This window comes from Mytilus trossulus, chromosome 1, assembly GCF_036588685.1.
Source record: "Mytilus trossulus isolate FHL-02 chromosome 1, PNRI_Mtr1.1.1.hap1, whole genome shotgun sequence".
In the NCBI taxonomy this organism is placed as follows: domain Eukaryota; kingdom Metazoa; phylum Mollusca; class Bivalvia; order Mytilida; family Mytilidae; genus Mytilus; species Mytilus trossulus.
Genome location: NC_086373.1, coordinates 109,076,717 through 109,088,724, shown reverse-complemented (window position 1 = coordinate 109,088,724; position 12,008 = coordinate 109,076,717). Strand labels below are relative to the sequence as shown.

Here is a 12,008-nt window from a genome sequence, read left to right as displayed (position 1 = left end):
GATAGATAAATATTTTACATGACTACTTTATAATCATTCTTTTACTCAATTGGGCAAGCCTAATACCAAAAAGATGCATCTCCTATAGAAGACTATTTCCACTGATATTATGAATAATGCTTGGTTATCTAAAAACAAGTCAAAAGATAATAGATCTGATGAAACAGAGAAAGAAAGAATAGCAAACATTGTTTCTTCTGTGATTCACGAATATGATGTTATAGACGACCCACCCTGTGCTTCCAAAATGGCCCAAAATGATCAACAAGAAAAAGTTTTGACAAATGACCAATCAAAGCTGTCACAATCATCAAATGAACGAATCATAATGTCATACCCAAGAATAAACTGTAAAGAAAAAATAGTTAGTAATTACATTCATACACAAGCATCTATTAAAAATTAATTTTAAAGAGCACTTTCAATAGCATAGGATCAGATTCCCCTATGTTACACGTCATCTAATGAGATTGAGATGCAGATATTATAGCTATTCTTATCTCTGAAAACCCGGATGTTGCGGACAAACACTCAGCATGATTGTATTACTTTAACTTATAACATGTACAGCAGTAATGCATATCAATTTGTAAAATTGGAAAGTAAACATATACATTTTGTTTAACTTTATTAATATATTACAATAAAAAATAAATTAACAAAAAATCTAACAAAATGTACAGTTGAATAGATTTTCAGTGTTTTATATTAATGATTAAATGTACTTATATTATCAATCTTAACAAAAATTTTCTTATTCTAATTTTCCTGTTTAGAGAACAGATTTTACTTTATTTTTCATTTTTGAATTTTTACCTGCTGGAAATGTAAACAATTATACAGTCCATACTATTATAATGAATAAGTTTCACAATAATCCTTATAAAAAGTATTCTCTGATTATTATAATAATCACTGGTAAATTCAATTTTGAAGTAAATTATGTGACTCAATAGAAGATACTTTTTGCATTCATTTTTGTGAAGATTTTTGCATGGAAAGACAACTAAAAATTAACTCTAATCTGAAACACAATATAAGAATTAATATTCCAAATATATGATTTTGGTCTTGGTTAAGAGGGTCTTTGAAATATATGTATTTGGTGGAATAAATTCCCTGCATTTGATTGTCTTGCAGGGTCAAACATTAAAGTTGTCAAAGCCTACTTGAATTCGAATATTATAAAGTCTATATCATATACTTGAAATATTTGTCATGAATTTTTGCACTTTCGTATTTTGAAAATGTTTTCCAGCGCTATTAGGTGCTGTTGAAGCCATTTTGATATGATATTGCGAATTTTACATGTTTTTGTACAATATTTCATCAATCATGTTAATAGATATCTCAAACCAAAATCAAAATTAATTTCTATCCAGATTTCTCTTTAAAAACTTAAACATCCAACACATTGTTGTTTCGGTTGAAAAGGTCCTTCTCATACATTTTTGGGATGAATACTCAAAATTTTATAAAACATTTCAAAATTGCGGTTTTCTGTTGTCGTAAGTCTATTATTTATTTTTATTGAAAATGTCAATTTATTGTAAGAATCCTTAAGAACATAAACATGACAAACGGAGCTGTAAAACTTTGAATTTGAGTATAAAGAATAAAAAACTATTTGAGAAGGACTCTTGTGTGAAATAGATTCAGAGTATATTGATTCTGTGTACTTTCTTAATAAGTCTTATAGATAAAATTGTATACATATATATGTCATTTTCTATAAAATGCTGTCCTTTTGGGGCTCTAAACTATAAATATTCATCTATAATATTCTTCCATGGTAAGTTAAAATAGACTCTTATAGAAAATTTTAAAAGAGAGTTTGTAGCAAATTTTGTTGCAAAGGGTACTTTTTTCTTCTTTTTATATATATAGGGAATTATGTAAGAGGACTTTGTGTGGGTTTCTTTTCAAATAGTACTTACCATCACTATTTTAAACTAATATTTCAACCAAAAAAGAATATTCTTCGATACTTATTTTTTTCTATATAGACAACCAGGGATGGCCTTTAAGTGTATATATTTGTTATATAAGCATTCAGAAATGATACTAGTTATAACAGAATGTTGAATCAGTCTTTAATAAATAATATTTAATTGAAATTATAAAAAAACAAAAAGTTATACTATTTCATATTTCCTATAGCAATGTATAGTATTATTGTTTGTTTAATACAGTAACACTACTGGTATGGGATAAGTTTGTCCGCAAGTGAGAATGATTAATCAGTGAGTAGATAAGGTTAACTATAAATAGAACAATCAGATAATCTGAACCTATGCTATTTGACTTATTTTCCCGTACATTTGCAATGTATGTACTGGTAGATCCCTCTGATGTCCAAAGAACCACTCAAGAGCTGTGGGGGTACAGTGTACACTCCCTTTTGCAATTAATGGAGATGTGTCACTAACGTATTTACAATGTTTATTATTTACAAGGACAATCCCCACCCCATCAACAAGGAGTGTTAGGACACCAGGTAGGGTCTGTTATTATGGTGGAGGAAACCGATGTACTTTAGAAAACCACCAGGCTACTCGGCGGGAATAGGCAAACTGAAAAGATATCAGCAGATTGATCTCCAGGCCCCCATAGTACCCATGCTAGTTTAAACTCCAGTCTGGGTACCAGAGATGTGTGTGAAAGGGTGAATATCACCCTTCTGATGTACTAACTTTTTTAGCATCCCAAGTGATCAAATTTGGGAGCGACAGCACTGTAGCCATCGGTCTTAACCACTAGACAATGAACTCATCATGCAATGTCATAATGCTATGCTTCATTTATCAGTTTATGCACATTCGGTCACAATGTTTTTCAGTCTGTGCGGCCGTTCATTCAGGTTAAAGTTTTTGGTCAAGGTAGTTTTTGATGAAGTAGAAGTCTAATAAGTCATTTCTAGAATCATGTCGTTCACTGGAAAAGATTGTCAATTAATTTTGCACGCCTTTATGACGTCATTTACCTAATAGAAGGCGCACCTGTAACAGTGATTTGATTCCACCAGTGTGGTTTATCCAGGGGATGAGAATTCCTAGTGTTCTTAATCCACCAACAAAAAATCACTAGGGTTTCTAATCCATGTCCACTGTAAATTCTCCACCACTTTTGATAAGATTTTAAAGAGTTTTTTGAAGTAGAAATATATAAAAAATGTGGCTTTGTATTTTTGGGGGGTATTTGAATTAACTTAAACTTAAATAGCTGATTTATGTAAAAAATTGACAAATAAACTAGTGTTTTTCATCCACAGGATGTTCACACTTTAATGATTTGAACCAGGAATGATTACACTACTCACTAGTTACTGTTAAACGGGATTTATTACACTAGCATTTAAGATTCATACATTGATGAAGTGATTAGCACTCATTTTGAACACTTGATAACACAATGTAATGCTTTATATATTTGGTAAATGGAAACAGGGAATGTGTTAACATGTGTTAAAGAGCTTGAGACTACAGTCCCTAAAAAGAGCAAAAAATGTTCAAAGATAGTAGTTCATAGTTGTACTTGATAAGAAGCAGCATTTTATTATTAGTATTGCATTCATTTTTGTCCCATTAGAAGTAATGTGGCTATAAATTACTAATCTAACATGACAATAGCAAATGTAAACTTATGTTTATGTAAACACTATAGATATTTGAATATATTTGAAAGTTTCTAATTATTAATATTTTTTTTCTGAATATAGGTGATATGTGTAGACCTCAGTTCAGAAATGGACAAAGTGACATTTAGATCTAGAGCTGGGTATGTATCTAAGCTTTTATAAATAGATTCAGAAAACAGATTTTAAGAAGTTTGTTTTGTGTAGTATAATTGCCACTGAGACAATTATCCACAATATATATCAACACTGACAGTAAACATAGCCTACATATAGGTTCAGCACTGACAGTTAGGCTATGTATAGGTTCAGTACTGACAGTAAGTCTATATATAGGTTCAGCACTGAAGGTTAGCCTATATATAGATTCAGCACTGACATAAAACCTATATGTCAAGAACTGAGTTGGTATTTATCAGCACTAACAGTTAGCCAAGAAATACAACAGTTTCCTTGGATATAATTTAACATTGGAGGGTATAATTCATTGTGTTGATAATATAAAAAAAGAAGATGTGGTATGATTGCCAATGAGACAACTCTCCACAATAGACCAAAATAACACAGGAATTAACAGCTATAGGTCATCATACAGCCTCCAACAATGAGCAAAGCCTATACTGCATAGTTAGCTTTTAAAGGCCCCTAAATGATAATGTAAAACAATTGAAACGAGAAAACTAATGGCTAAGTTGATAAGTTGTTTTTTTATGAATTTTAAATAGTTTATATAAAATAGGATGTCATTGTTGTTTATTCTTTATTTTCAGTGATAAATGGACACCACTTAAACTGGTAAAAAGAGCGTTAGGATTTTTTCTTCACAGTAAATCAAGAATAAATAAATTACATGAATATTCTCTAGTCGTTCTACATAACTCAGCCAAATGGGTAAGAAGATTATTATTGCTAAAATTTTTAAAAAATGTATGTTTTCACATTAGTCTAAATTCCAATTCTTTAATTTACTCTGTTATTAGAGATTGATTTGTATGAATTATTTCCCCTTAGAGGAATACATTTAATTTGCCAAGAAAGATTTTATACAGCGACATGGAATATTTTCACCATCCATTTGATTTACCCTGAGGCTTTGTTGTTCATAGTCAAATGAGTTTCTCTTTAATCTGCATTTACTGTAAATTCAGAAATATTTGAATTGTTTTTATTATTGCAAAGCATTCCGTAGATGCAGTATCCCATTACTAAGAACTTACATTGTTGATTCTAGCCATATATTTGTCATTTCCTGAAACCACATTGACTTTTATCTGTTGATTTGCAATAATTTGTTTTTTATACTTTTCAGGTGAGAGATTTTACATCAAATCCAAAAGAAATTCTGTCGTTCTTCGAAGATGAGATACTGTTAGATACAATAGCCTGTGAAACATTTGACGCATCAGCATTATTTGATGTTTTGTAAGTTTGCTAAATATTTAACCAGTCAAAGATAGAGTCTGCCTACAAGTCTTGGAGTTACTGCTCATTGTTGAAGGTCATACAGTGACCTAAAGTTGTTAATTTCTGTGTCATTTGGTCTCTTGTGAAGAGTTGTATCATTGGTAATGATACCACATCTTCTTTTTTATATTCAATGTAGCTTGAGGGATTATGGTTCAGTCAACATATAGGTCTAATGAAAATTATATTAATGTCAAAGATATATGAAAAATGTCCCATTTTTTTTTCTTTCTGATATTCATATGTTAAATGACAATTTAGAAGTGACTATATAATTTAGATACTTATATATATTTTAGATTGAAGAGATTAGATTTACCTGCAGTGGAAGGAGATGTTTCTGTTACCCCACCACCATATATTGTTCGTGTTTTAATGATTTATGGCCGATCACATTGTCCAATAGAGTTCAGAAATAAAGAGGTAAGAAAATATATTTCTTGTTATTTTTTGCTTTTTCTTGTATTTTTTTTCTCTCATCAGTAATACCTTTTTACTTTGTTTAGCACCATTACTTTTTCTTGATTTTCATAATGCATACTTAAATGTGTAGAATTAAATAATGTCAGCTATTAAATTATGTCCACCCGATACTATTTTTGGAAAATGACGCAGTCATTGATCCATTACTGGCAACCTGAACTTCATTTCATTTCTCTGCCTACCGCGCTTGGTTTCATATTTACTATTTTCCATACAAACTGGATTCTGCTTGTGTTATCATTATGCATGATCATTGTGTAGTAATCAGCCAGGAACCAGTTTACAAACTAACTGGTTTCTGCTTGTATTCCAATACACTCGAACAAAGTGTTGTAGTTTGACGGGAACCAGTTTAGAATTTGTAAACTACAAAACGTAATCGGTTATTGTTCATTCCGTTTTGGTGTTTTATACCGACTTATATGGTTTGAATGTTTGAAGCTTAAGACCCTTCAAACATTAATGTGATAGGTATATTAAAGACTGTTTTACAAAAGGATGGAACTGTTTTGCTTTCAAAGTCGTACTATAGTGATATCTGTCATGTACGGATTTCCACTCTCACCGGTTAATTTCTTCTTTTACACGTGCTTTTGAAACTTCCTGTTTAAACATCACAAGTTTTAAAATTGTTTTTTGAGTGAATCAAACTTATTTTAACAATCATGAAGCGATGCAGAATCATTTTCAAGCAGTTTCTTCTTCTCTTTGATGATGGAAAATAGGTTTTCTCAAGAAAATACCGCAAACGATCGCAGAGGAATTGAAACGTACAAGTCAAGTTGGCACCTGGTCAAATGGCATCTAGTCAAATCGGCACCTATTTGACGACAATTCGGCATCCAATAATATTTGTTATAATATTTTCTATTCAATTAATTAATAACTGTTACCAATTACATAGTGAATATGTTGTTGTGTATTTAGGTAAACAACGAAACCAAAGTGAATATGTTGTTGTGTATAAAGGTAAACAACGAAGCCCTTACCCAAGCTGTTGTTTTAACAATAAGACAATTATTAAAATTAAATGGAAATCTATGAGTCCCTTTCAATAAATCAAACTTTCATGCCAAATAATTAGCAAATTTAAGGTGTTTTTTTTCAGTAAAGTTTAAACAGCATTAAACCAACAATCCTGTAAAATGCTCAACTGGTTAAAATAATGCATAAAAATATCCAATATCTCATGTATTAGTCCAAATAATTATGACGTCTGGCAAGGCTATTTTTTTTTCTTTCTGGGACACCTTCCTACGACGTTCACCTTGCGGTCATAGGAAGGTGTCCCAGAATAAAATTTAAAAAGCCTTGCCAGACGTAATAATTATTTGGACTACTCATATATATATCATTAAAAATACACCAAAAAAGTCATTTAGTTGAGAAAAATAAATATATATAAAATGTACATGAACAACCAAAAATGTGAAAGTTAGAATTTAACTCTTTTTGCTTAAATACTGAAAAAAATTCTGGCAACCCCTTTCTTATTTTTACTCTTTTTGCTTAAAATACTGTTAAAAATATATATTTAACATGGGTGACGAATTGACTATATTAGGTGCTGATTTGTCCAGGTGCCAATTTAACCAGGTGCCAGTTTGACTAGAATTCTTTGACAAATGTTTGAAATTACCTGAGTTTCATTAGACCTTTGATAACAGTAACAAAAAGATTATTTACTTAATATTTTGTGGGAGAAGGGGGTTCAGACTATGTGGTATCAGGTCTGTTCACGCCTAATACACTTTCGCACCCTACATGTTCGCACGTTCGCACCAAGGTCCGTTCGCACTCTACTCATTCATGCTCAATTTTAATTCAATTCAAGTTGAATAATATGAAAATCATGATTGTTGTTTTAAATTGCTTTGGTGTAAATACTGAATGTATTTATAGCTTGGTATGAGTAAAACATTGAAGATTTAAAAGGAAAAACACAAAAGATAATTGTTTTTAACAGCTTGGTCCCTTTGATCTGAAACAACGAAACAATAAAATATAGGAACCAAAATATAGCAATCCACTATTATAACCAAAACATGATAAAATTTATTCAACACACAGAAAAAAACATAGTCAGAATCTCGCTTCATTTTGAAACAAGTCAATGAAACAAAGTTATAGCAATCATAGCAATACACTAACCAAAACATGATTAAGAGTTATTCAACACAAAATAAAACGTTGACAAAATACCACTTTATTTAGAAAGGATTATTATTATTTTTAACAATACGCTATCCAAAACATGATTAAGATTTATTCAACACAAAAAAAAAATGCTGTCTCACTTTATTTTGAGACAATGACAACAATTATACTTATAAGAACACACTTGCTTACAGAGTTATTAAACACAAAACCAATTAAGATTGGGTGCAAACATGTAGGGTGTGAAAGTGAAAGGGGGCGAACATGAGTGGGGATGATCATTAGTGAGCGCAAACATGAATGGGCGCGAACGGACCCGGATTGAGAAATATACAAGCCTTTCTACAGTATTTATTTGTACAAGTCAGGTAGTCTTGACCTATTCATTTGTCTAAAAAAAACAGCCAGTTGTCACCTTCACTTCACACACACACATATATGAATATCAATTATATGCTTACGAGACATGTTGCATTGTTAAACTCATTACAGTATGTGAAAATCAAGACTTGCATAAAAACTATCCCAATATTAGAGACGGTGGCATCATTTTTCTTCAGAGCTTTCAGCTCTTTGATTACAGTAAATTGTGTCCATGGACATAATGTTATTTTGATAAATTGTCCAGAAGATAATTTCCTTTGAAATTGTGTTATCACCATGTGTAATTAAACATAATTTATACAATAAAACATGCATCTTCATCCAGCTTACCTTCTTTACAAAACTTTAATTTTTACTTTTGTTTGTATGCATGATATTGCTATTGCCCAGGATCAAAATAAAAGCATATATCATGCTTTGACCTATAAGGGTTTACTTTTACAAATTGTGACTTGGATTGAGAATTGTCTCATTGCCACTCATACCATATCTTCTTATATCTATCATTCAATTATTATTTTATTTGTGTATTTCTATTTTTTGCAGTCTTTCAAGCAGCTTGATTCATCACCATATTTCTTTGTTGATGTGATGTATATACATGAAGCTCCATCAGAAGAAAATAAATGTGAGGTACGAACACTATTGTTATAAATGGACTGAGCCAAATGAGGTAGTTCTCCCAGTTACCATCCCTAGAATTAGGATTTTTTTTCAATGTTGAACAAAATGTAAAATTATACATGAAATGGCTCAAAATTGTATTCTCCTTGCACAATTTTTTAAAGATTGAAGTAGTGCTAAACTATAGAATTGAAAAACAAAAACTCCACAAAGCAACACAGAGTTCTTTAATCTTGAACAGAAAAAAGTGAAATGACCTGAACACACTTAACTAGGAAAGCCAGATATACAAACACTTGACTTGAACACACTGAACTAAGAAAGCCAGATATACAAACACTTGACTTGAGCACACTTAACTAGGAAAGCCAGATATACAAACACTTAACTTGAACACACTGAACTAGGAAAGCCAGATATACAAACACTTGACTTGAACACACTTAATTAGGAAAGCCAGATACACAAACACTTAACTTGAACACACTGAACTAGGAAAGCCAGATATACAAACACTTGACTTGAACACACTTAATTAGGAAAGCCAGATACACAAACACTTAACTTGAACACACTGAACTAGGAAAGCCAGATATACAAACACTTGACTTAAACACACTGAACTAAGAAAGCCAGATAAACAAACACTTGACTTGAACACACTTAACTAGGAAAGCCAGATATACAAACACTTAACTTAAACACACTTAACTAGGAAAGCCAGATATACAAACACTTGACTTAAACACACTGAACTAAGAAAGCCAGATATACAAACACTGAACTAAGAAAGCCAGATATACAAACACATAACTTGAACACACTTAACTAGAAAAGCCAGATATACAAACACTTAACTTGAACACACTGAACTAAGAAAGCCAGATATACAAGCACTTAACCTGAACACACTTAACTAGGAAAGCCAGATATACAAACACTTGACTTGAACACACTGAACTAAGAAAGCCAGATATACAAACACTTGACTTGGACACACTTAACTAGGAAAGCCAGATATACAAACACTTAACTTGAACACACTGAACGAAGAAAGCCAGATATACAAACACTTGACTTAAATTCACTTAATTAGGAAACACAGATACACAAACACTTAACTTGAACACACTGAACTAGGAAAGCCAGATATACAAACACTTGACTTGAACACACTTAATTAGGAAAGCCAGATACACAAACACTTAACTTGAACACACTGAACTAGGAAAGCCAGATATACAAACACTTGACTTGAACACACTTAATTAGGAAAGCCAAATACACAAACACTTAACTTGAACACACTGAACTAGGAAAGCCAGATATACAAACACTTTACTTCAACACACTGAACTAAGAAAGCCAGATATACAAGCACTTAACCTGAACACACTTAACTAGGAAAGCCAGATATACAAACACTTGACTTGAACACACTGAACTAGGAAAGCCAGATATACAAACACTTGACTTAAACACACTGAACTAAGAAAGCCAGATATACAAACACTTAACTTGAAAACTTAACTAGGAAAGCCAGACATACAAACACTTAACTTGAACACACTGAACTAAGAAAGCCAGACATACAAATACATTTGAGCTAAATAATCTTAAATATGTTTTGAAAAGTAGCAACAACAAAAAATAATGTCAATTTACCCGATATCCATATAATAGTTAAACAGGATATTCAAATAGAAGAATTGGACTTTTCACTATTCAATTTTGTATAGACTTTATATAATATGTCGTCCAAATTGTTTATGTTTTCTCTGTAGATGATTTTTGACAGCCTTTGTGACTTTGATGAGAAGGGAATGTCTTACATATTTGAAGCAGCTAGAAATCCCACTAAATTTTATGACCAGATGTCACAGTTATTAGCTCACCCCTTACAAAGACCTTTACAAAAAGACATTGCTTGTAGACTTCATAATGTAGCAGAACTCGTAGAACAATCTTCATCTTCATCTTCATGACTTGTTTATAAAAGTTTCTAAATGATGTTTAATTTCTGAAGTATTATCAACATAGGTTGTAATGAAAAAGTGTTATCAGATCTGAGACATAATAAACTGAATAATATGTGTCCATTTATTTTGTATGTGTAGTTTGTTTAAATTATAGTTGTAATACTTCCTGCTGACCAATAAACATCTAACATTTAGTCAATTTGTTATATTTTAATATTATAATAAAGTTTTGAGGCTGATGCAAGATCATGATATATAAAATGAAATAATACTGAGGAAGGTTTTAAAACTCATCTAAGAAAGGAACAGTGGTTATACCTGTTCAACCTCTTGCTTTCTATCGATCTTTGTTTATTTTGTCAGGAACTATAAATCAGAGCCTTCTGAAATTTTGTATTAAGCTTCATGTTAGCATGCTCTACTGGAAAATGCAATTTGCACATTCACAACTTATCAACTTTTTGCTATAAAAAAACTAAAGTATTCTTGCATATAATGGCCATACATGAAACTTTAGTCACATTTTCTTGGAGACTACTAACCATAGCTACTTGAAATTCTTTATCATGTTTTATACATTACCATGCGATTATTCCAAGATGCATCACTCATCAACTTACTGTGTACCAAATATCGTGGATTCAAAATTATTTAATTTTCATGGATTTCTTGTGTAAAGGTGAACTATGAGTTTTAATTCCCCAAAAAGTAATAATAAATCACAGTTTGTATGTAATCTTGAGCACATCCACAACTAGAGGCTCCAAAGAGCCTGTGTCGCTCACCTTGGTCTATGTGAATATTAAACAAAGGAAGCAGATGGATTCATGACAAAATTGTGTTTTGGTGATGGTGATGTGTTTGTAAATCTTACTTTACTAAACAGTCTTGCTGCTAACATTTATCTCTATCTATAATGAACTTGGCCCAGTAGTTTCAGTGGAAAATGTTAATAAAAATTTACAAATTTTATGAAAATTGTTAAAAATTGACTATAAAGGACAATAACTCCTTAGGGGGTCAATTGACCATTTTGGATATGTTGACTTAATTGTAAATCTTACTTTGCTGAACATAATTGCTGTTTACAGTTTATCTCTTTCTATAATAATATTCATGATAATAACCAAAAACAGCAAAATTTCCTTAAAATTACCTTAAAAGGGGCAGCAACCCAACAATGGGTTGTCAGATTTATCTGAAAATTGTAGGGCAGATAGATCTTCATCTGATAAACAATTTCACCCCATGTCGGATTTGCTCTAAATGCTTTGGTTTTTGAG

The 12,008-nt window shown here is 31.3% G+C and overlaps 1 protein-coding gene across 1 annotated transcript; it reads left to right on the top strand.

Moving 5' to 3' along the window:
* The first annotated feature begins 54 nt into the window (after nt 1-54).
* On the top strand, nt 55-10,919 carry LOC134697105 (BRISC and BRCA1-A complex member 1-like). Its single transcript, XM_063559149.1, has 7 exons — nt 55-364; nt 3,719-3,777; nt 4,405-4,525; nt 4,944-5,056; nt 5,398-5,521; nt 8,669-8,755; nt 10,531-10,919. Exons 1-7 carry the CDS (start codon nt 110-112, stop codon nt 10,729-10,731), a joined length of 960 nt encoding a protein of 319 aa, XP_063415219.1. The 5' UTR covers nt 55-109; the 3' UTR covers nt 10,732-10,919.
* Nucleotides 10,920-12,008: the final 1,089 nt, after the last annotated feature.